Source organism: Neomonachus schauinslandi, chromosome X (assembly GCF_002201575.2).
Source record: "Neomonachus schauinslandi chromosome X, ASM220157v2, whole genome shotgun sequence".
In the NCBI taxonomy this organism is placed as follows: Eukaryota; Metazoa; Chordata; class Mammalia; order Carnivora; family Phocidae; genus Neomonachus; species Neomonachus schauinslandi.
In genome coordinates this window covers 118,480,849-118,507,108 of record NC_058419.1, presented here as the reverse complement: position 1 = coordinate 118,507,108, position 26,260 = coordinate 118,480,849, and the positions used below count along the sequence as shown (strand labels likewise).

Below are 26,260 nucleotides of genomic sequence, written 5' to 3'. Positions count from 1 at the left end.
AACGAGCATTAGTAACTTACTAGCGTCTCACTTGTCATTTCAAGGCAAGTAACTGGCAAAACTAGAGAAAGCCGTCATAAGGTTCCTAGAATGTTCACCCTGTAGGGACCCTGATGATTTTCTCATTCAGGCCCTCTTTTTTTCCCCCAACCCATCAACGTGAAAGGGCAGAGCTTCCAGGTTAGCCCAATGGCCCCCCAGCTGATCCAGGACCCACCCTGCCAACAAGAACCAGGACCTCTGTACCTACCACTCCTGTCCACCTCCACTCCTTTCTTTAAAAATATTTTTCTTAATGTGGAGAGCGCATTTTGGAGGACACGAATTCCAGACGGATAACTGTCAGCCTGATTATAAATACTGATGATTCTTAACTTTTTGCCTGCTTCTCTCCGATTTTAAAGTAGCATGTATAATCTCAGCAGTGAACATCGTGTCAAGGAAAACTCAGTAAAGTAGCAGATGGCCGGACGACTGCAATGGCCCATCTCAAAACACCACATCTTACAAGTGGAAAATAAATGCCCGAAGAGTGCAGTGAGCTAACGCAGCTGCCCGCCGGCGTCCTGCAGGAGGCATTCGGAACCTTCAGGAGTAGTCCTCGTTCCTCAGAAACATCTTCCTTTTCTCTCTCTCTCTCTCTCTCTCTCTCAAAAATAAACTTAAGCTAGAATCTGGATTTGGTCCGTCCGTCATTCACCTTGAAATCTTGACTCCTTCTTTAAAAGAGGAAAAGCCCGTGAGCTTTTAGTCTGTTGTGTCTTGCGGGGCCCGGCGCCAAAGCGCACGCAGTGCCTGGCACGCAGTAGGTCCCCAGTAAATATCTGCGGAGTATTTGAGTCAATAGGGAGGAGAGAAGCCACTGGGAGAAGACCCCCTGGCGTCCTCTCGTGTTCATCAGATAATGTGCAACAGTCTGTCCTGCTACAAACTCTGAGCGAAATGCACACCCTCTTTTCCAGAAGCAAACCGGCTGCACCCCAAAGTGCCCTGCAGCATTTTCTCCGGAGAGTCCACTAGCCAGCCACACGCTCAGATCACGGAGCAGCCCTGCCTCCCATCCAGTTCTATTCTCGTTCCTGCAGCATATCTGACCGAAGGCTGAATGGGCGAACTGGGCCCCAGGAGCCCCATTTCTCCGCCCTGGCCATCGAGGCGGCAGCAGGGTCCAGCCTCTGGCCCCGAACGCAGTGTCCACCACGCGGGGTAAAGGAACGCGGGCTTCAGGGGTGGGGGCTCCCATTCTAAGGAGCAGCCAAGTTTCTAAGCAGGTGACACTGGGGAGTGACGCCCGCGACACCTTCCACCCCCCCAACCCCCGACCGAGGACCTCTGGGGAGACGCGGATCCCATCAACCCCTCGCTGTCCCCTCCCAGGCCGGCCAAGTGGCGCCCCCTGTCGCCTCTGCGCGCGCCGGGACACTCACCGCGTAGTGCAGCTGCGGTTTCTCGCGGTATACCGGGTCCCCCATGTCGCCACCGAGAAGAAGTGACGGGCCCCCGCGCACAGCCTGGGGTCGAGGCGCCTCTCCGAGGTCCCCCTATTTCACCGCCATCCCGGGCCAGCCCCCGGATGCAAGCCCCGTTCCCTGCGCCTGGAGCGCGCTGCAAAGCCCGCAGGCACCAGCGTCCCGCCGAGAAGCTGACAGGGACCGGGAGGAGGTGGCGGCAGCCGCGTAGAGGAAGGAGAAGGAGGTGGTGGTGGTGGTGGAGGAGGAGGAGGAGGAGAGGAGGGGGAGGAGGAGGAAGAGAGGAGGGGAGAGGCCGAGTCAGATGGGATGGGCGGGCGCTTAATTCCTTCCGCTCTTGGCGGCTCCTGTCAAGGCCGCCGCCGCCTGCTGTTGGGGGCTGCAGCGACCGAGCGCGCCCACGACAGGTGTCAGGGCAGCCGGCGCTCCTACCTCCTGCCACTCCACCCCTGCCAGGCCCGTGGGACCCGGGCTGCCAGGGCTGGGGCTGCTAAAGCCCTCAACACCAGCGAGAGGGCGAGCTTGGGTTTCCAAGAAAGAGCGACTTTGGCTAACTTTGAAAGGGGTGTGGGCCTGACGCTGGAAGGCGATTCGGAACCCGCTCCGGCGAGGGCGGAGTTTCGGTGTTTGGAAAGCCCTCCTTTGGGAGAGTCTCAATGGCGGGAACCCTAGGAGAGGGCAGGCCTGAGAGGGGCCAAGTAATGCAGCCTGGGGGGACTGCAGACGGGAGGAAGGCCGGGCTGGCTGCCGGCCTGACCGTGCCACTTGGGGTAAACTGAGTCCCAGAAGGCTTGCAGGACCTGGGCATGTCTGGGGAACCCCGCTGAGGCCTGGAGAATCTGCCCAAACGGCAGGACTGGTGTGGGTGCCAGGCTGGATCTGAGTTGGGGGTTGGGGGCAGGGCTCGAAGCACCGATTTCTGTGCCTTAGTTTTTAGGTGCACATCGGAAAAGGACACAGCAAGAATTTGGAAACAGAAGAAACACACACTCTTTGCAAATGCTGCCAGATGAACCAAATAATTTTTAGCACACACCGGAGGTTCACAACACCACTGAAAACTGGCCTCTGTTCTGCAATCCCTCGTGGAAGCGTGCACTTTTAAATACCCCAGAGGTCCCTCCCCGCGCCTGGCATCCTGTGATTTGTGTGCAGTTTCCCACGAGCTAAGTCCAGACAAAGGCAGGGTCTGGGGCCAGAGTGGAGACTCCAGACCCAGTGAAATCCATCAATCCAAGCCCAAGAGGGGTAGCTATCCAGTGGAAGGTGGGTTTATGGGTGGCTTGTCTCCATTCTTCAGGGTTCCCATGGTACTGGACGTGGCCAGTGGCCCTTCCCCTGCTCTGTGTAGGTGTACAGGGTGGGAAGAAGGGAAATAAGATGTGTCCCCCATGTTTGAGCCCTTAGAATTTAGTTGGATGAACCACCCAACTAATAATATTTTGAAAACAATGGCATCATAATTGTAAATATGGAAATTGTAAAAAACTGGGAATCTGAACCCAGGGACCCAGGTATCCTGAGGAATCTACTTCTAGATAATCCCATGACCATTCATCTTTCTGGAAAACTCTAAGATTGTATCTGCTAAAGCTGATTACACGCTTGCCCTCTGATCCAGGTTTCCACTCCTAGATACGTAGAGAAATGGGTGCTAATGGCTTCCTCATGTACAAGGATATTTATAATCTTTAGGTAGAATCGCCGAAATGGAAACAATCCAGATGTCCATCAACAGCTCCGTGATGAACCAACGGTGGTCTGTCCATACAATGGGATATTACTCAGCAATGAAAGGAACAGAATACTGATGCACACAATGACATGGATTATTCTCACAAAAGTTGAGAGAAAGAAATCATACACAAAATAGGACACAATGTATGATTCTACTTATTTGTTCAGGAATTGAAATTCAAATGTTGAACTGAAATAGGCAATTGTGACCGACCTATGGCGATAGAAGCCAGAACAGGGACAAATAAACAAGTGAAATAAATATAAACAAATAAATATCTACTACCAAGGTAGGGAGCTGGTATTGACTGGGAAGGGGGTACAAGGGAACCTTTTGGGGTGCTGGAAATGTTCTGTATCTTGATCGGTTCAACAGCTACCCAAGGACACCCATATGTAAAAATTCATTGAGCACTACAGTTCAGATTTCTGTAATTTACACCCTTCACTATGTGTATTTTATACTGCAATAACATAAAAATAAATTTAAAACCAGTCCCTTGCCCTGAACAGGAACTTACGACCAGCGTGCTGCCTGTCTTGAGAGAAAGTCGATGTTGTCCCCCTGCAGCCTGCGCTGCGTGGGTCTCCTTCCCCTCTGCTGCCTGGGGGACCAGAGCACGCCCGCTCACCCTGGAGGCCCTCTGTGCTCCCTCACACCTCCAGGCAGAGCTGGAAAAACGACGCGCTCAAGTCCCCTCTTCCCTTTCACTCTGCTCTGCTGCTGAAAGCAGCCATTCGAGCTATGTCAGCAAAGACCCGTAGGCTAAGGCAGAGGAGCAGCATAAGCTTCGCCGTACAGCATCTTTCAGAGAATGAAGCCAGGACCAACGTAGGGACCTTCGCTTCACCGTGGTCTGTTTAGAAAGCTGAACTCTCCAGCTTTAGGATTTCGTTCTCTGTCATAGCTGGCATTAAACCTCCAAAGCTAAAAATCCCTTTCCCTACAGAAACTGATTCATTATTAATATGCATAAACAATACAAGGTGGGTCCCTGGATTTAAAAGCCTTAACCGTGGGGCGTCCGGGTGGCTCAGTCGGTTAAGCTTCTGCCTTCGGCTCAGATCATGATCCCGGGGTTCTGGGATCGAGTCCTGCCCTGAGTCCAAGTCTGGCTCCCTGTTCAGCGGGGGGTCTGCTTCTCCCTCTCCCTCTGCCCCTCCCCCCCACTCATGCACGTGTGCACTCTCTCTCTCTCAGATAAATAAGTAACATTTTTTAAAAAACACCTTGGGCGCCTGGGTGGCTCAGATGGTTAAGCGTCTGCTTTCGGCTCAGGTCATGATCCCAGGGTCCTGGGATGGAGTCCCGCATCGGGCTCCCTGCTCAGCAGGGAGCCTGCTTCTCCCTCTGCCTCTGCCTGCCTCTCTCTCTCTCTCTCTCCGTCTCTCATGAATAAATAAATAAAATCTTTAAAAAAAAAAAAAGAAAAAAACACCTTAACCACAGTGCTTTGATCATTGCCTCTGAGTAAGCCACCTCCGTGTTAAATTGGCTCACCTCGCTTTCTGTTTGTGTGCTACCTTTGAAAAATGTGTTGTCACGAAACAGCATTATCCTAAGCCAAAAATAATCCATCATTCCTGAACTGTGTGCTTACATTCTAGGAATGACTTCTGCCTGCTAGCATATTTCTTGCTAAATTGTCATTGCTAAGTCAAGAGTTAAATTCTTAAGTGCAATAGAGCTGTTTTTCTGTGTTTGAAAGGTCCGGGGGGATAAGAGAAAGCATTTGAGAAAAGAAATGATCGATTCATGCTGCAAGACACTAAATTCACCTCAGAGTGAACCCTATACCTTTCCAATTCTCAGTCCGCTCATTCAAGACTCAAGAAGGGACCTAGAAGATTGTGCAGAACTCTGAAAGTTCTATTAAATCTTAAACAATTTGAATTCCACCCATTATTTCTATTTGAATATATTTCAAGGCATATTTTCAACACCACTCTAATCAAGAAGTCTTATTTGCACATCTCTGTTCCTAAGTATCCTTCCCGTATTGTTCATTTATTCACTCAGTCACTCATTCAGTAAATATTTTTAAGTGCATACAATTTGCCGGTATTGTCCTAGGTCATTTAAACTACATGTTAACATGGCAAGTGGTTTTGAAATTCAGGTTTTGTCTGTTGGGTGACCGCAGGAGATGACCCAGAGCACGTGAGACCTCCCCCAGAGAAGGCTGAAGTTCATCCCATTCGCTCGTTACGTGAAGAGCCTGCATGGCTAATGTTCTCTTTTGGTTAGTCACTTTTTCAAAAAATAATAAATTTCTCTGATGTTTATCATTTCCCCCAGAGAGGACTCAAAAATAATCTCTAGGAGTTCCTCTACCAGTATCACTTTTAAGAAAAAATGTGTCACCCTCAAAGTGGAATTTCCTCATCTTCCTGCCCCCCGAACGTTACAGCATTTTCAGGACTAAAGGCTGTCCTTGCCACCAGAGCAGTGAAATTAAAATCCTTGTTTGCATTTACTCTGCCTGCCTATAAGCTGAGTTGACATTTTCCACACTTAGTGCCAGCCCAGGGGTGATTACTTTTTCAGGAAAACTTTACACAAACCCATGGAAGCAGATTCAACTTCAGAGTTTAGGAGGAGCTAAGGGCCCATCTGAGCACTAAAACCTATTTAGGATAGGAGGATAAGGCCCTGCTTGGAGGCCCAGCCCTGCCACAGAGTAGCTCTGAGACCCTCTTGGGTGGGGACCCCTTCCCTAAAACCCAGTGCCTACACTCTTCCATCCTACCGTCTTGTCAATCCACCTGCTAGAGTATTTTTCAAATTTTGTAATAAAAAGATTGATAACATATAATGTGCAGCTTAATGAATTATTGCAAAACACACGTCCATCATCACCATCACTGAGGTCAACAAATAGAATACTACTGGTGTCTCAGAGAGCCCCAAGTCCCTCAGCTACATTGTAACACCCTCCCCCAATCCCACCGGCAGACACTGCCCTGTATTTGATGGACTTGACTTCTTTGTTTCCCTTTTATAGCAGGATTTCTCAACCCCAGCACTGCTGACACTTGGGAACCAATAATTCTCCACCCCCCCCCACCAGCTTTATTGAGATATAATTAACATAAAACATTATTTAAGTTTAAAGTGTACGATATGGGGGCGCCTGGGTGGCTCAGTCGTTAAGCGTCTGTCTTCGGCTCAGGTCATGATCCCAGGGTCCTGGGATCGAGCCCCGCATCGGGCTCCCTGCTCCGCGGGAAGCCTGCTTCTCCCTCTCCCACTCCCCCTGCTTGTGTTCCCTCTCTCGCTGTGTTTCTCTCTCTCTGTCAAATAAATAAATAAAATCTTAAAAAAAAATAAAGTGTATGATATGATAATCTGATACATGCCTATACTGTGAAATAATGACCACAATGAGGTGAGTTCATACTTCCATCACCTCACATAGTTACCGCATCTTGTGTGTGTGGTGGGAACATTTAAGACCTATTCTCTTAGAAATTTTCAAGTAGGGCGCCTGGGTGGCTCAGTTGGTTGAGCGACTGCCTTCGGCTCAGGTCATGATCCTGGAGTCCCGGGATCGAGTCCCGCATCGGGCTCCTTGCTCGGCAGGGAGTCTGCTTCTCCCTCTGACCCTCCTCCCTCTCATGCTCTCTGTCTCTCATTCTCTCTGTCTCAAATAAATAAATAAAATCTTTAAAAAAAAAAAAAGAAATTTTCAAGTATACAATATAGTATTGTTAATTACAGTCACCATACTGTACACTAGATCCCCAGAATTTATTCATCTTATAACTGGAAGTTTGTACCGTTTGACCATCATCTCTTCATTTCCTCCATCCCAGGCAACCACCATTCTACTCTCTGTTTCTATGAATTTGTTTGTCTTTTTTTTAGATTCCACATATAAATGAGATCATCAGTATTTGTCTTTCTCTGACTTATTTCATTTAGCATAATGCCCTCGAGGTCCATCCATGTTGTCGCCAATGGTAGGATTTCCTTTTGCTGTGGCCGAAATATGTGTATGTATACACACACACACACACACACACACACACACAAGAGAGGGAGAGGGAGAGACAGAGACAGAGAGAGAAAGACGGAGAGAGAGACGGGGGCGGGGGGAGAGGTGGCACATCTTTTTTATCCATTTATCTGCAGATAGATACTTAGGTTGTTTTCCTATCTTGGCTGTTGTAAATAATACTACAATGAACATGGGAGGGCAGATACGTCTTTGAGATCCTAACTCCAATCCTTTTAGATATACACCCAGAAGTGGGATTGCTGGATCATACAGTAGTTCTATTTTTAATTTTTAATTTGTTAAGGAACCTCCATACCATTTTCCACAGTGGCTGCACCAACTTACACTCCCACCAACAGTGCACTAAGGTTCCCTTTTCTCCACATCCTCGCCAACACTTGCTATCACTTGTCTCCTTGATAAAAGCCACCCTGACAGGTGAAGTGATATCTTCTTGTGGTTTTGATTTGCGTTTCCCTGATGATGAGTGATGTTGACCACTTTTTCATGTGTCTGTTGGCCATCTGGATGTCTTCATTGGAAAGATGTTTATTCCGGTCCTTTGCCTGTTTTTAAATTGGATTATTTGGGTTTGTCTTGTTTTTGTTTTGCTATTGAGTTATTTCGCTATTAACTCTTCATCAGATACACGGTTTGCAGATATTTTCTCCCATTTCTTCTGCCTTTTCGTTTTCTTGATTGCTTCTTTTGCTGGGCAGAAGCTTTTCCCTTTGATGTCGTCCCACTTGTTTATTTTTGCTTTTGTTTCTCGTAGCTTTGGTATCATACTGACAATTCCTTACTGTGGAGGCTGTCCTACAGACTGTAGGCTGTTTAGCAGCATCCCCGGCCTCTACCCACTGGATGCCAGCATTACCTCCCTCCCCCAACTGTGACAACCAAAAATGTCTCCAGACATTGACAAATACCCCCTGTGGTGGGGAGCAAGATCACCCCTGTTTTGAGAACCATTGCTTTTTTAGGAAGTTCAACCTCCATAAATAGTAGACCTCAGCGTTGCTGGTTTTCTTACTTTATATAAATGATTCCTAAGAATGTTTTATTACATGTGGCTTCTTTTACTCAACATCATGTTTTTAAGGTTCTTCCATGTCGTATGTAGCCATAGTTTATTCATTCCCATTGCTGTCCAGTATTTCATTGAATGTGTTTACCACTGTTTATCTTTTCAATGGTGATGGACATTTGTGCCCTTTCCAGTTTGGGACTACTGAAAACCATACTGCTTGAACATCCTTACACATACCTCCTTGGGCACAAGCACATGCGTTTTTATAGGGTGCAGACCTAGAAACAGACTCGCTAGGTCATAGGTATGCATGTCTTTAACTTTACTGGACAATGCCCAATAATTTTCTGAACTGATTGTACCAATTCGAATCTTTATTTACACTACAGTATAAATAGACTGAACATAGTTTATATAACGACTGAACATAGTTTAGAGTTGTCTCTCTCCTAGGTTTTCTCATGGGGCTACAAAGATAAAACTCAGGAAATCAAACTCTAGGATCAGGAAGGAGAGATGCGGAAGAAGCTTAAGATCTCCTTTGTCCCAAATCACATGTGTCCTTAAGTGAAGACATTACCAGCCCTGCTAGGGTCATGCCATTGCTGACTCCGTCCACACATACAGGTCAAAGCAATGGATACATCAGTTATGCCTTTGAGGGAAGACATTTTATTTTGCAGAAGTTCAGTATACTGGGGGGGACAGTATCTCAGCAACCCAACTGTAAACGGAAGTGCCACTGATGGAATTACCATTTTGTCCCATAGCCATAATTTCTCCCCTTCTTCTTAACTCTAACAGGTATGTGTAGATGGGAGGGATCCATGGAAGAATAAGGGGTCTCATTCCTTTCTCCAGGTAAGCTAGAGAGAGACAACCCCCAGCCTGAAGACACACCTGGTCCCAAGACCAGTGAATGAGGAATTCCTGGGGCTGCTGGGAATGGTGCCTGGAGCTGTGGTGACACAGGACAGAGGAGAAAGAGAAGAATGCCCTGGCATCCCCTACTACTCTTGCCTTCAGCCTTGATTCCTACTACAAAGAATATCAAGAAGTTATACATGGTGACCAGCACTGGGTGTTACACGCAACTGATGAGTCATTGAACATTACATCCAAAACTAATGATGTACTATGTACTGGCCAATTTAAATTTAAAAAATTAAAAAAAAAAAAAAGAAGTTATACATCAGCCAGAACTGACAATGTGATGGTTTGTGAATGCAGGGGAAAAAGACAAGGGAGGGAAGGTGAGGATAAAGTGACCATTAAAATAGGTTCAGCTTGATATCACTGGTTTGTCCTTTTCCTGCCATTTTGATATTTTCACTGAAAAACTGCTGCTACTCGATGTCAGGGAGCCAGGGAAAGTGCCCTTCGAAAGTATCCAGAGAGAGATGTTTCTAAAATAAATTTTCTATTCAAGGGTCAGTAGGCAAAAGGAGGAGGCTGCAATCCCTCTGGTTATGGCTTCCCAAAAAAACTGTGAGAATCAGGAAACTGCTTTTCATTATATCCGTCATCAAATGTTAGTCTATTGCCCCTGCACAACCAATTATAACCTCCTCTCTTCCACGTGGTGCTGCAAGCATGGCAAGCCTGCAGAATGCTCATCATCACCCCAATGCTGCAGGTGCTGGGATTATTATTTGAAACAATAACAATTCCACTAATTATTGAGCATGTACGTCACTGGTCCTTTGTTCAACTAGATGCTTTGCGAATAGCAAATCTGGATCCTTGGAATAATAGTGTGAGGAAAGTATGATTATCCCCATTTTCTTCATGAGGGTGATTAACTTGCTTTGCACATCTGGTAAATGGCGGAGTTGAGATGTAAATGAAAGTTGGGTCCATATCTCTTTGCGGACCATTCCGGTACAGCAGAGACTCTCTTTGATAAGGCAGACTCATCTCTTAGATGACTGTGGGGCCTTCTTGTAAAATGGGGTCGGACCCCACCAATGCCTCAGCCATATCACCTAGGACAGTAGCTCTTTTTCCCCCCAAAGGGACACTTGGCAATGTCTGGAGACATTTTTGGTTGTCACAAAATGTGTATGTGGGTGGGGGGTGCCACTTGTGGCCAGTGGGTAGAAGCCAGGGATGCTGCCAAACATCCTACAATGTGCAGGATGCCCTCCCCGCAAACAAAGAACTATCCTGTCAAAAATGTCAAGAGTGCCAAGGTTGAGAAGCCCTCCACAGCCATAAGAAATCCATTCTTTAATAATTTCCACTTAGTAGTGCAACCCACACCAACAACAACTTTTCTTTCAGTGGTGCGGGTAATGCTTCACCCAAGAAAACAAGGAGAAATATCCTCAGAACAGAACAGTAGGGCGGAGCAATGGGACTTACACACAAGCGGGTCTCCAGGCAATACCGCATGTTGAAAGGCTAATAGGCAGGGTAAAAATTGGCCATTTGTGTGACCTAACAGACAGCTATGGAGTCCTTCGGAGCACTTGACTAGTCATGCACTGAAACCTCTGTTAAAACCTCAAAAACCCCTCATTTCGGAGGCTCAGCAATATTATGAATGATGGCACCTGGCATTACTCCGATGCCTGGAGCTTTCAAAGCAATTTCACAGGGAACAGTGTCCATCCCCCTCCTTAATCTATTTTGCGATTATGATTTTCTTTTTTCATAGGGAGCGGGACATATAAGGCAAATATTAAGAATCTATTGCCAGAAGTGTAATAAAATGTGGAGAATGAAACAGAGTGCCCTTCGCTTGCCAAGTCACCTCAACCTGTCTGTATCACATTAATCCACCAAATAGGGAGGATGGGCCAGCAAGTTCCTGAACTCCAAGAAATGCTTGAGCACCAACAGTTCAACAGGGCCTTCACTGCCTTGCTATGCAATGAGAGCCAACCAAAGAAAACAGTTCCAACCTTAATTTCTTGATTTGTTTTCTTTGGGACCATGCTTTATAAAAGTGGTTCTCAACTAGGGGCAAGGCAATTTTGTCCCTCAGGGCATATTTGGCAATGCTGGAGAGGTTTCTTTTGTGGGGGGAGCATGAAGTGCTACTAGTATTTAATGGATAGATGCCAGGGATGCTGCTAAACATCCCACAATGAACAAGATACACCCCCCCCCCCCCACACACACACACCTGCTCCCACCCCGCCAACACACACATACACAGCAAAGAATGTTCTGGCCCTAAATACCAGTAGGGCCAAGGTTAAGGAAACCCTACTTTATAGATAAAATTGTTCTAGTCAAAATAATCCTAATACAACAGAATCTAAGCATCAGACTAGGGCATTTTCATTATTTCAATTTTAATTGCAATCCTTCTTCACGTTCGTAACACAACATATTATGGACAGATATAACCTGGAGGGATTGTAAGATTTCTTCTCCCTTTCAGCAGAACATAAGACAAGAGGAAAAGAGATCAGAAATAAATGGCTAATCAGTGTTTCTGAAAGTATGGCCTTTAGGACCACATACATTAAAATCACTTGGCAGGGGATACTTTAAAAAAAAAAAAAAAAGATTGTGATGACCTCCCCAAAACACAATGAATCAGAATCTCTTGGAGCACCACCTCAGGACTGACATTTTTAGCAACGTACAACAACACAGTTGGAAAACCATTGATGCCATGGTAGTAAGATGCAGAGACTAATGCCTAGAAAGGCCAAATGACTTGTTCAAGGTCATGCAGCTAGCATGAGACAACATCAGAACTCACCCTGCCCTCTGGATTGAATGTTAAAGGAAGGTAGAAAACATTCCTAACTCCATGACTAACAAGCCAGACTCAGATCCATTTGTAGTTATTAAAGAGTAAATGAATGTAACATTTGGCCCAGTGCAGTATTACCTGGAGCCTGCTAAGTGACTTGCTATATTTTTCCTGTGATTTTGTCAGGTTTTCTCCCCACTGTCTTTGTGACTAACGGTAAAAAGACTACTACACATGGCTTCTTTCAAAGCTCTTAGGATAACTGAGCTCCATTAAACTTTATTTTTCAAAACCATGGAATTCCTTTTTCTCACATGAAAATGTCAAAAAATGACAAATGTGTATAAATCACATAAATTATTCGTCCTTTTAGATTTTCCAAAGGGAAAATCCCTTCACAGTCTATTGAAAAACCTTCCCACCTAGAAATAATCCCCTGTCCCCCATCTTAGCAAAATAAAGTTGCCAGCCACTATTTCCCTACGGCTGATGGGAAAGTCTGAGATTTGGAACAAAGGAAAGCTGGTTTGTACATCAAAACAGACAATGTGACAACTTCAAGGCTATCAGTTTGCATTTCTGTAACTCCCATTTTTACAGTGGAATGATCGAAAGAACAAAGAAAATTCAGTCTGTGAGAGCTGAAGAAGGCCACGGAGACAATGATGAATGATTTGAAGGGATGTCATGTGTAAGAAAGGAAAGCCTTGTCAGTTTTCTCCAGAAGGCTGGACAAGGATCAAGAGTGGAAATTATGAAGACTTGGATTTGGGCTCAACATAAGAAGAAACTTTCTACATTTAACCTGGCAATTCCACTCCTAGGTATATAACAAAAAGGAAGTAAAACATACGTCCACACAAAAACTTGTACACTTACGTTCATAGCACCGTTATTTATAATAGCCTAAAATGGAAAACACTCAAATGTCCATCAACTGACTAATAGATAAACAAAATGTGGTCTATCCATACAATGGAAGATTATTTGGCCATAAAAAGGAATGAAATACTGTTATATGATAAAACATGGATGAACCTTAAAAACATTATGCTAAGTGAAAGAAGCCAGTCACGAAAGACCACATATATTATATGATTCCATTTATTAGAAATGTCGAGAACAGATAAATCCACAAAGACCAAAAGTAGATATGTGGTTGTCTAGGGCTGGGGAGATGAGAGGATGGGGAGTTGAAGGAGGTGATAGCTAAAAAGTACAGGGTTTCTTTTCAGGGTGATGAAAATGTTCTAAAAGTGATTGAGGGGATGGTTGCATAACTCTGGATATACTAAAATCCATTTAATTGTTCATTTTAAATGGCTGAATTGTACAAAATGTGAATCTGATCTCCATAAAGCTATTAGAAAGAAAGAAAGGGGCACCTGGGTGGCTCAGTCAGTTAAGTGTCTGACTCTTGATTTTGGCTCAGATCATGATCTCAGGGTCATTGAGACCAAGCCCCGCATGAGGCTCCATGCTCAGCGGGGAGTCTGCTGCGCTCTCTCACTCTCTCTCTCTCTCTCTGCCCCTCCCCCAGCTTGCGCGCACTCTCAAATAAATAAACGAATCTTAAAAAAAAAGAAGGAGGGAGGGAGGGAAGGAGGGATGGAGGGAGGAGGGAGGGAGGGAAGAAAGGATGGAGGGAGGTCTTCATAATAAATCGAGTGGTGCCAGAGAAAGCAGGCAGCTATCCCGGGACGTGGTGGTTTCCTCTTCCTGGCAATATTGAATAACCTGAGCCTGGATGACCATCAGCTGGAGAAGCTGTGCTATGTGGGAAGTTTCACTATTGGACCTGCAACTCTAAAATGTCAGAGTCAATGTTTTATCCCTTTCCTGTTTCCCTGACTACAACATGAGTGGCTCAAGGCTAAAGACTGGTTTCTATTAATTTATTCAGTCCATTCTTTCATCCATTCTTTCAATGCTAACTGAAGGCAAGGCCTTGTGCTACTTGTCTCAATAACATAGTTGCTTCTCTTGCCTTAGGCAGAGTTCCCCAGAAACAGACACTAAGATAAGAATTCATGTGCAAGTGATTTATTAAGGACATGTTCCCAGGAGAAATTGGTGTAGGGTAGCATAACAGGGTAAGAAAGGGGAGGAAGCCAAGTAACGGTGTGATTTCTGGCAAAGTCCCCGTCTCAGCCTGATCCTGGGCCGGGCGGGGTGGAGAGGGGAGTTCTGGAGTGTCAATTCCATCTCAGCGTTGTCCCATCTCAAACCAAAGGAACTGAGCTTTAACACTCTCACACCTGCCAGCCATGGGCTATGCGATGCCCCAGGGTGATATAAAGTCTCAGGCACTTCCTGCTCTTTGTGGGTACAGGGAAACTGCTCGAGAATCCCAAGGGAAGTCCTCTGAAGTTCACAGATGTTGGTCATTAGAAGCAAACAACAGAGAAGCTGGGGGATGGGTCAGGCACACAAAACTGATAACAGATCTAGGATATTCTGGGCACAGCACCAACAGCGAGTGGTCACTACACTTTCTGGTTGAAAACTTGTTAAGCCCTAAAGGCTGTTTATGACTCTGTTCCTATGTCCAGAGGTCCTGAGCAGGGTGGAAGCTTGCAGCCCCCAAAGTTTTTCCAGCAAGGTGAAGCATGAGCCGATCTTCCAAGGCTTGGCGCTCCAGCTTATCTTCTTCCTTGCTCATAAAGCACAAGCACCGCAGGGAATTTCTCAGCAACTTCAGCATCCCCAATTGTCATTTCACCACTTACTAAGTGTGGGTAGATTCCCAAAGCTGCCAAGCCACGGAACCATCCATGACTGGGTTACTTTACTTACCAGATTTATTTCCTTTCGCCGAACTATAGACCACCACAAATATATCTAAGATGTTGATTCCTAACAACACAGTTAAATGTTCCCTGTTTCATCAATCATTTTGTGACATCATTTGTTGATTACCATCTTTTTTGGGGGTGGGGATTATACTAGTGAGTGTGCGCGTGCACGTGCAAGGGTGTGGGGGGGAGGGAGAAGTTACAACAGTGCCAGGCATATATATAAGCTCTATATCAATGTTCACTATTATCACACAGGTACAGAACTTTCTCAGGTTACATGGTGAGGTCTTTGTCCTCAAAACTGTTCTTCTGCTGGGGCGCCTGGGTGGCTCAGTTGGTTAAGCGTCTGCCTTTGGCTCAGGTCATGATCCCAGGGTCCTGGTAATCCCAGGGTCCTGGGATGGAGCCGAGTCAGGCTCCCTGCTCAGCAGGAGTCTGCTTCTCCCTCTGCCTGCCGCTCCCCCAGGTTGTGCTCGCGCTCTCTCCCTCTCTCTCTCTCTCTCTCTCTCTCTCTGTTAAATAAATAAATAAATAAAATCTAAAAAAAATTTTGTTCTTCTGCCAAAGAACATGCAACAATTGTGCTTACCTATTTCAATTTTGAAAAACTGCTTCTATTTCGCCTTCCCCCCTGCAACTTCTTACGAGCACTTTCTTCTCCCATTTCCTCTGAGGTTACCACACAAGATGGGGTTAATGGTAGAACTCCTCAGTACCGAACAGAAAGAGAATAAATATTAGGTAGACTGAAAAACAAAGGGAGGGGGGTAGGGCAGAAACAAAATGAGCTCCCAGAAACTCTTAATGCATATTTTTGGCCGTGAGGAGACAGCCAGAGGGCTTTACTCCAGAGTTTGGTTTTGTTTGTATCTATGAAAGTGCACAAGGTGAAATTCCATAAATAGAGGAGCTTCTGGACCACTTTCTATTGCTAATATTTTCTTTTCCTCTGACGTCTGTCCCCAGCATCTCTGTTCATGGTGAGCACTTAATAAATGTGCGATGACTGATGTTAGGAAGTGTTACAGGGGCCCAAAGCATTCTAGCAGGAGCATAAAGCATTCCAGAAAAATCCCAGAAAATACCAAAGGTGAAAAATCATCACTCAACGAATTTACAAAAGCCTGAAGAGAAAGCACGTTGCACTTCAATGTTATTTGTTTGGATTGGTTTCGTTTGGTTTTGTTTTATTTGGTTTGGTTTGGTCTAGAAGAACAAATGAGGGGAGCTGTTTATCTCCAATCTGGCACAGGAGTCAGTAAAAATGGTTTTTACGTTTCTAAATGGTCGAAAGGAAAATCAAACGAAGTATAAGGTTTCGGGACATGTGCAAATTACAAAAATCTCCAATTTCAGGGGCACCTGGGTGGCTCAGTCGTTAAGCGTCTGCCTTAGGCTCAGGTCATGATCCCAGGTCCTGGGATCGAGCCCCGCATCGGGCTCCCTGCTCTGTGGGAAGCCTGCTTCTCCCCCTTCTACTCCCCCTGCTTGTGTTCCCTCTCTTGCTGTGTCTCTCTGTGTCAAATAAATAAATAAAATCTTTAAAAAAAAAAAATCTCCAATTTCAGCATTCCTCATTAAGGTCTCATCGGAGCACAGTCACGCCCACTCACGTACACATTTGTCTATGGCCGCTTTCGACGGCCTAATGTACCTGGCTTTCTACAGAAAATGTTCACTGACCTCTGATGTAGAAAACTAAAATAGAACTTGGTTTTGTTTGATTTTTTGTCCACTTTTGGCTTTCATTTTCTCCCTTCTGGAGTTTTACAAGCCCAAAGGAAAAAATGTATCTTCTCCATATTCCTTTCTGTTAACATCTCCATTCTTTTATTTCATTTATAGTCTTGAAGCAGACAGACAACTTGCCAAAGATAAACTGGCCCGTTTAGGTCAGGCAAACTTCCAAATTGGATTCTGCTGCTCCTCGTATCTGAGCTTTTAGAGACACATCTCTGCTATTTCTAGAAGTCTCAGGTAAATGTATGTGGGATTCATTCGGTCTGTAGAAGGCATCCCACCCCCATTTCTTCTAGAACAACATAAACCATAACTAAAAACAAACATTCCCTTGTTGCATTTGTATTTACTATTCTCAAATCATTTGTCAAAGTAGTTCCCTCCCACCGACTAGGATTTGCTAAGTCTCATCAAAAAGAAAGTTTTCCCTGTGCCCTCATCTGGCAAGTTTAATCCTGACCTTGGACAGCATCATGCTGTTCCTTGGTATCCCTCCCTCCAAACTTGAACTGGGTTCGTACCCATCTGCACTGGATTCAATTACGTACCATGCCATGCCACGCCATGCGTTCTGAGACCAGAAAAACAGAAGATTCGAAAACATCCATGTCCATATTTGGCCCTCGGAGTCGGACAGTTTTGCCCTGCCTTAAAAACCCTCGGCCGCTCAGAGGAAGTAAACTCAAATTGTTATTTATTTTTATGGCATAAATGTTCTATCGGGCTGTGACTTTTTGGTCATGCCATACTGTAAAGACAAATACGTGTGTATGTAAGATTTTCAAGCTAGTCAAGATTCTGGAAGGTCCCCAGAATCCAACCCATTTTCTACAACTAGCACAATGCACATGGCACCCTCTTCACATTCTGAACATTCCAAAATGTGACCATCCACCTTCTTGGCCTCTTGCCAGGGGAGGTGCCCTTTGAAATTCTAGGTCACACATGAGACACGAGTCCTTTGTTTTCAAGGGGTGAACCCTTCCGCCTGTAATACCCTTCTGCCCACATCACATCCACCACCTCTCTCCCCCCACCTTTCCATTTCCCCTCTGCCTGTATACCTCCCACTAGCTTCTCTGGCTCACCTGGACCGTACGGACCCATGCCGCCACCCCCCAACAGGAGGCCCTGCAGGCCTTTTGGTCGGACCTCTGCTACGACACTCATCTTGTCTGTTTCCTCCTAAAACACTGCTCTCCTTGAAGGCAGGGGCTGTCCTCGTCATCTTTTTACCTCCAGAGCCTGGTCCCATGCTTACTATACAGCAACAACTGGAGACCGATTTGTTGAAAGCTGTTATCATAGGTGATTCCGGGAGATGAGAACAATCAGCATTTGGTGGTTACAGCACCAGCAAGTCTACAAAGAACATGAACCAGCATCAACTACGATCGCAGCAGCTGCTCTCTGGAGGAACCTGGTGATTTCTGCAACAGAATCGTTCTCCTTGGGCCCAGTCTGGACTCCCCTGCCCTGATGGTCTGGGCTGCAGACAGCTCCCAATTATCATCAGGACACTGTGACGTGGGACTGAAGAGCAAAACCTTTTAAAATCATACTTCTGGGTTTTAGGAAGGAATCTACCACTTCTCCAGAGAAGTCGAGTCCACAGGAACGTACAAGGACGCTGTCCAATCTCAGGGCCACCATTTTAGGTTATAGAATAAATACATTCAAGGCCCCCCCCACACACACAAGGGAATTCGGCATGACCAAGAGGTAAATGAGGCTCACAGAACAGGAGAGCTTCCTAAGGACACGTCAGTCTATGCAGGGTTCAGTAGGTAGGGTTCTCTGCTTCGGTTTCTCATGCAACAAGGGGAATCCGCTCCAAATCCTGCAAAAAGGCTGTGTTTGGATACCAACTCATCCCATCTTTGCACATTTCTCTCTGTTCATCTCTGGCATCAGACACTGAGACCTAACTCCTTGATGGGCTGACACCACGGGGCAGGATAATTCACCTCTCCTAAGATGAGGCTCTCCAAATGCTTCGGCTCACAAAGCAAGAAGCCCACTTAGCTTCTGACCACAAGAGCTGGGCAATGGCACCCTTGTTCCAAAGCCCCCAAGCCCCAGCTGCACTCTCCTCTGGGACTGCTAAGGACAAAAACGGAAGGAACAGGGAAGTTACTTCCCTGACCAGGAGCCCCCTCTGAAACAGCCGTAACCCAAACACCGGGGTTGAGGCGGCTGGATGCGTGTCACTCTGCTTTCTGCAGCCTGATCTTCATTTCCACAAAAATAAAAGTCAGGCCATTTTCGGTGGGTTCTCTTAAACTGACATTTGGATATTTTTTTTCTCAAAAAAGTGTCCTATGAGGTGCTGTACCAGACCTGGGAGGCTGCATCAACATAATCTAAGTCTTCTGAGATTCCGATAAACAGTCGGCTCTGGTTCCTTCTCATGACTTGCCAGTTGTTGTTTTTTTTTTCTTTCTTTTAGAGGATGGTAATTTTAAAAATCTCATGAATGTCTACACATATGTACTCAAATATATACACACACACGGTAATATATAGTTTTATACACACACACATATATGGTCACAAGTCTTATAAAATACATAAAATGATACTTTTAAATTAAAGATTTTGGATAATTATGAAATATGAGAAGTACATCTTATGTAGGTACCAGAACTTTTGGATTGAATAGCTATACTTATTGACTATTATTCAATTGTTTAAATATAGTTTAGAGCAGTGCCTTTTTTTTTAAGTATGGCCATCAATTAATGCTTGGGTTATTATTTCCCTTTTATTCATTCTTGGCATTTAATGTTTTTCTTTCTTTTAGAATTCCTCACTTGCATCCATGGGAGAAACAAATTTAACACAATATATCAGCCAAAAATTTGGGTGATCCTTAAAAAAGACCTGGCTCTTTCTTGTGACCTCCTCCTTCATTGTTTTTTTAAGACTTTATTTATTTACTTGAGAGAGAGAGAGAAGCAGACTCTGCACTGAGCACAGAGCCCAACACGGGGCTCGATCCCACGACCCTGAGATCATGACCTGAGCCAAAACGAAGAGTCAGATGCCCAACCAACTGAGCCACCCAGGCGCCCCTCTTCTGGCCTCCTTTAAAACCTGCCTCAGTTCCATGGCTTTAGAGAAGTAATACTTTAATCCTTTTTAAAATCGAAAATTGATGTTTTGGAGACATGCACATATCTCAAGCAGCCTCCCACAGAAGACTGGGCAGCCAGCCCAAACACAAGAGCACAATTGAGGCAGACAACACTTAGCATACAAACAGTTCCCTCCGTCTCCAGCGCCTCTTTACAACCTCACAGAGTTAAGACTAAACATAAATGAAAAAAAAAAAATCCCTCCTTCCAAATTGCCTTCTTAGGATCCATAAATTCCACATTCAGATGGCCTTGCAGCCTTCACTTTCTCCTTCGGCCGGAAAGCCCAGGGACATGGGGTCTGCTCCGTGGGTTAAGCCACCGCAGCTCGAGACAGCCTTCTCATCCTCGCTGCGCATGGGGGCCCCCAGAGCTCATAGCACCCAGAGGGCCACAATGTCGGGGTGGCTGCCGTCTGATGCAGAAAAGCTGCGAGCAGGAAATGTGTTCCATTTGTTCCTGAGACTAGAATGCAGACATAGTCTCAGACAAAGGGCCCGGCCTGTTGGGGAGCCTAGTGTGGTTGTCCCATGAGGAACACATCACCATAGGAAACATTTTTCTAAAAAAGATTTTTTTTTTCATTTCTTTTTCCAGCCTTATTGACATGTAACTGACATACAGTTGATTCCATACATGTTTCATATTTTTCACTGAAGTGTAGATGACATACGGTATTACATTCGTTTCGGAGATACAACATAGTGATTCAACATTTGCGCACATGATGAAGTGATCCCTCCAATAAATCTAGCTGCCATCTGTCAGCATACAAAGTTGTTACATATTATTAACTATGTTCTCTGTGCTGTACCTTGTACCCCCTTGTTTTATTTATTTTATAACTGGAAGTTGTCCCTTTTAATCCCCTGCCCCTATTTTGCTCCCCACCCCACACCCCACAACCACTAGACAAATCTCTGTATCTATGAGTCTGTTCTGTTTCGGTTTGTTGTTGTTGTTGTTGTTGTCGTTGTTCATTTGTTTGGCTTTTGTAGATTCCACATATAAGTGAAATCATACGGTATTTGTCTTTGACTTATTTCACTTAGCATAATAGGCAACGTTTTTAATAGAAAACTGGCTGAGAGTAGCACTGCTAGGTTTCCAGCATTAAAGAGATGGGTGTTCTTTTTCTTTTCCGGGGCCGGGGGGGGGCTCCTTATTGAAATATAAAATAGGAGTCAAACAGTACTGAATTCCTAAGTGCCCAACTCAATGCATTTTGCCAAAGTGAACCGGCCCGTATAATGACTACCTGGAACAAGAAAAGCCCCCTCCCAAGCGTCACCCCCCAAAGCAACCCCCAGCCTGACCACCGACACCAGGGGTTTTGCTTCATTTGCCCATTTCTGAACTTCCTGTCGTACAATCCCACGGTGGACCGTCTGGTGTTCGGGCTGGCCTCTTCCATCACTGTTGCATGTTAACAGCATGTTAGTGGCCCTTCCTCTTCTTCACTGAGAAGCATTCCATGGCAGGAATAAAAGACGACCATTTCCCACTTCTGCTGAGAGACATTTTACCAGAACAGTGCTCATAGGAAGCTTCTAGTACACGCCTTGTGGTGAGCATAGGTAGGCATTTCTGGCAGGTACACACCTGGGAGTAGAAGTGCTTCATTATCGGGGGTACATATGCTGTGCTTCAGTACATGCCACTCAACAGTCTTCCGAAGCCTGGGGATAGTCCCCTCTGCCATGGGCAATGCACGAGAAGCCCGGCTGTCCCGTAGTAGCACAGTCCATAGTGTGCTCAGTGCTCTCTCTCTTGCTTCATGGTAGCCATTCCGATGGGCAAGGAGCGGTGTGCACTGTGGCTTTAATAATATTTCCCCGGGGACTGAGGAGTTGGAGCACTTTTCATATGTGTATTGGTCTTTGGATACCCCTTTTGCAAAGTGTCTATTTCTAGTCTTTTGCCCATTTTTCCACTGAGTTTTCCGTCCAGAATGGGGCTGGCAACATTTTCACATAAAGGGCCACATGGAAAGTATTTTTTGCTTTGCAGGCCAGACGGTCTCTGTCACAACTTTACTCGACTCTGCTGTGATGGTGCAAAATCAGCCAAACACCGCGCGTTAATGAATGGGTGTGACTGAGTCCCAATAAAGTTTTATTTCCTAAAACAATCAGTGGGCTGAATTTAGCCCACGGGCCATGGTTTGGCCACCTCTACTTTATAAGATCTATGTGGTTTTGATTTTGAAATATTAGCAAAAGTTGAGCTGCATCTCAGGGCTTGCTTATTATCTATCCAATATCCATTCTTCTTATTGGTATCCTAACACTGGAGGGAGTGCCATTATACCTGGCAGAAAAAATTGGAGACGTCAGAAACCAAGTGTATAGAGGGCTTCTAGGAAACTGTTAAAGGGAAGCCGTCTCAGGAAGGGTGACCCTTAGAGCTCCCCTCGTCCTTATTTTTTCTGTCTGAGACATGGGCATGATGGCTGGTGTCCAGCAGCTATTTTGTAAGCATGAGACAACCCAGAATATGAAAGCTGGCACTGAGAATGGCAAAACAAAAAGAACGAGAGACACTCATGACATTGTTGAACTGCTATACTAGACCAATCCTTTCACGTGTTTTATGTGCGAGGAAAATTCCTGCTCACCTGTTTAAGACACTCTTACTTCAGTTCTGTCACTGGCAGCCCAGGGTAATGTGTAATGGATAAAAAAAACTCCCATCCTGTTGGATTATATTTTTATCCCCCCTAACTCCTTACTGAAATTTTAGCCTTCAGTTTTATTGTTTAGCTATATCATCCATCATCATGGAGCACTTAGCGCACTCTTTTTTTATCTTTTGGGGCTTTCTCTCTCTCTGTGTTTCTGTCCTGTTTGCTCCCCTCGGTCACACACTTTGTGATGGAGAAGAAACATCTCATACTCTGTGTCCACAGTAAGTATTTCCATCATGTGTGCTCAATGCTTCAAAAAAGAATTCTTTGTGATGATGACGTTTATGTTCAAATGGTGAAGAACATATGTCTTTAGTCAAAAGGACAGCACATTTTTGGTCCAAAAGACAGTGAAAGAAAGGCAACTTTGGGGTCTACAGACAAAGGGCAGGGCTGGGTAGCCTCTTAATAGGCATGCAGTTCTGTAATACCAACACTCTAAATTCAGGCAAATCAAAATTATACTGTTTGGGGCGCTGCTTAGCCTTCAGGCGTACTAGCATGAGATCGATTTCTTACATTTTGAGTGCATTTAAGCTGAGGTTCAGGTGATCATATAATGCTTCCTTACAAGGCACAGTAGAGATTGCTATCCCTTGCAGTTGCAGAGAGCCAAACTCACACCCTCCTAAAATACTATATCCTACAACAGCATTCTATATAATTTGAAAAGTATGAAACATACTTTCCAAAGCATAATCCAATTCAACAATTTTCAAATGGTCACTTCTATCCCATTCTCTATAGTTGGTTTCCCTTAGTTTACAAGGGGCTACTATTTTGGGCTAACTACCAGTTGGGGAGTTGATTGTTTCAGTGGAAGGCTACCAGACTGAGAACTGCAGGGACATTCAGCACATCTGCCCACTAAACAAGACCCAGGAAATACCCGAAAAATCTCCCTAAATTCATCGACGATAAAGACACAACCTTTGCTGAAGTGCTAGAGACAGTATCTATAACAAGTTTTATGCCAGGTATACCCGGAGAGGAAACATCACAAGGTGAAGATAAAGAGATTGGGACAAGGAGTCATTGGTGGGTGAAGCCAGCTGGCCTTACTGTTCTCTGACAGAGACCTGCTGCTTCGGCCCTCCAGACCTACTAGGTTTTATCTGAGTTAAAGAGAAGATAAAGGCTCTAGGAGGCTGCCAAAGAAGGAAAGTATGGGGAAGAAGGGAGACTGTGTGTCTAATATCTCATGGATGCCATGAATTTGCATCACTTTACAAATCACATCTCAACTGGTACTGAGTTACAGATAACCGAATTAATGCTGACCTTTTCAACGGACTGGTCTCACATAATTATCTGGCCTTCATTATGGGCTGAAAATCTTGTCTTCATATTTCCAGGCAGGAGGCTGATTCTGATTAGAGGTTAGAGTGCATAGACTCTGTGTGTGTGTGTGTGTGTGTGTGTGTGTTCTAGCAAAGGTACATGCCAGGAACCACACAATCCAAACGTCCACTCAAGGCTTGTACAAGCATTCTGTTTTACATGTGACAGGGTTTACTGAGGGAGGAAAAAAAATCTTTTCTCCTTATTCTTAAGACCAAAGGGATGATTGCTTTTCAAACCACCTCTGATTTTATTTCAACTCTCTTCTATTGTAGCCCAGTCTGTTCTAAACTTGTTCTCTTCTGTCTGAAGTATCGCAGAGCACTTTTCCAAGCAGGAAGCCTGACCCCGGTAAGAATGTAATTGTAAAAGCCAATATAAAAGCCATTAGAAACTCAGTAGCAACACCTTACTTAGAATCTTAAACTCTGTTTCTATTGAGAGAACAATTTTATAAAAGCACTGTTCTTTTCCCTATTGTCTGAGCTCACTTTGCCTACTTGGTCAAAAACTGAAGTAGGATGCTTAACTGATTGCGCCACCAGGTGCCCCTCAACGGGCCATTCTAATGAGAATTTCCATGTCCAGAGTGGGAAAAGCAGATCATGCTTTCTCGTATCTCTTCTTTCAGAATGAGGCCTGAATAAGGCCCATTCCATCTGGGCACTTCCCAAATGAGAAATTCAGTAATTATGCTTTAAAAAGAAAAACAAAATGGTAACCAGCGATCCTACTTGGTACCCATTTTCCAATAGGAATAGGACCAACATCGATGTCAGGAGTTGTTTTTTTCTCCTTAATTGCCTTCACTCCTCCTTTTGATGCCCTCCTCAGATAAATTCTCCATGTGACTCACACCGAAAAGAAAAAATTAAGAAATTTCCTTTCGGCCAGAAGAATCATTGGCAGAAAGTTGACATTCCATTCCTTTCCTGTCCTACCAACATGTACACATTTAACTCCAAAGAATGGCTGATGGAAAGCAGCCCTTCTGAGCCATGACTGAAACATCAAACCACCTTAGAAAGTGGCAACCATAGTAGCAAATATTTAATAAGCCTTAATAGCAAGTATTTAAATCCTTTAATAAGACCATGGAACCACGTAACTCTGGTTGAGATTCTAAGAAATACTTATTTGTAGAGACGCATCCTCCCACGTCAGTCAGTCTTCTAAATCACAAGAGCAACACTGAGTCTTGACATTTTGTCAGAGATATTTTTGGCCAAGCCATATTTTACTATCCAAAAAAAAAGGTGCTTATTAATGAAGAGTTTCTAGAAGCTAGGAACAGATTTTCAGTCCCGTGTTAGTTTTCCTAGAAGACACTGAATTTCCATGAGTATTTTAGAAGACAGGCATTAGTACAGCAAACACTGAATTATACTGTTTCACTTGTGCCAATCAATTACCTGATTGAAGGGAATGACATGCAGTGTCAGACGCCCACGTTTCTTCAAGACCAGTAAGGACATGTGTGAGTATTCAAGGAAGTACCTTAAGATGACAAACCTGATGACTGTCTACATCAGACTATCATGATCTATTAGGTTTCCATAAACCCATTTGCAGTCAGAACTTTCCATGTGTCATCATTGACAAGTTATGTCATTTCTATAAAGTCATAACAAACTACAGTATAAATGTTTTTAGAAAGTCAAAATTGGAGGGGCGCCTGGGTGGCTCAGTCGGTTAAGCAACTGCCTTCAGCTCAGGTCATGATCCTGGAGTCCCGGGATCGAGTTCCGCATCGGGCTCCCTGCTCGGCGGGGAGTCTGCTTCTCCCTCTGACCCTCCCCCCTCTCATGAGCTCTCTCTCTCCCTCTCATTCTGTCTCAAATAAATAAATAAAATCTTTAAAAAAAAATATTTTAAGAAAGTCAAAATTGGAAAGTCAAACCAATTAAAATATGAACTTGAGGAGACTTTCCCACAAAATTACACAACCAATTGGAGTCGTCCTCTTCTTCTTTTTTTTTTTTTTTAACTTAGATGAGGAGTCAGCAAACTACAGACTGTGGGCCAAATCTAGCCCATAGCTTGTTTTTGTAAATAAAGTTTTATTTGAACACAGCCACAAATAATTCATGTACTGTCTGTGTCTGCTTCTGGCCTACAAAGGCAAGGTCAAGTAGTTGTGACAGAGACCTCCTGGTCTGCAAAGCCAAAAATATTTGTGTATATAGTTAATAATCTTCAAGAAAGAATGTCATCTGCAGACTAAGTAACAAAATATGCAATTACAGATCAAGAACATGCGGTTCTACAAAGGTAGGTGTTTCTAAAAGCTGCTGACTCTGAAAGCATTGCTTGAGACAATGCAATTTTCATAAATAATTGGTGATGCACATAAAGAGTTTGGCTGATGCGTACATTTCCCAATGCAAGGGTGAGAGTTTTTGATTTGTTGTGGTGGGTGTTTTTAAATAATGGAGATATATCTACTTCATAGAACACAGCTGTACTAAAACACTCCACGGTCACTGTGAGATAACCCTTAGGTCAAGGAAATTGGCAATAAGCGAGAAGACGAGGAAGGAAGAAGAAGGAAGAAGGAAGAAGGAAGAAGAAGAAGAAGAAGAAGAAGAAGAAGAAGAAGAAGAAGAAGA

The 26,260-nt window shown here is 44.6% G+C and overlaps 1 protein-coding gene across 2 annotated transcripts in view; it reads right to left on the bottom strand.

The window, feature by feature from the left end:
- The window catches only part of ARHGAP6 (Rho GTPase activating protein 6), a 472,720-nt gene that overhangs the window by 241,495 nt on the left and 204,965 nt on the right, over positions 1 to 26,260 (bottom strand). Inside the window, exon 4 of one of the 2 annotated variants that reach the window (XM_044911567.1) lies at positions 17,376 to 17,391. In XM_044911567.1, coding sequence (XP_044767502.1) covers positions 17,376 to 17,391 — 16 coding nt within the window. Of the gene's footprint in view, positions 1 to 1,427; positions 1,562 to 17,375; positions 17,392 to 26,260 lie in introns of those variants that run through there. The other variant, XM_044911568.1, reaches the window with a different exon arrangement.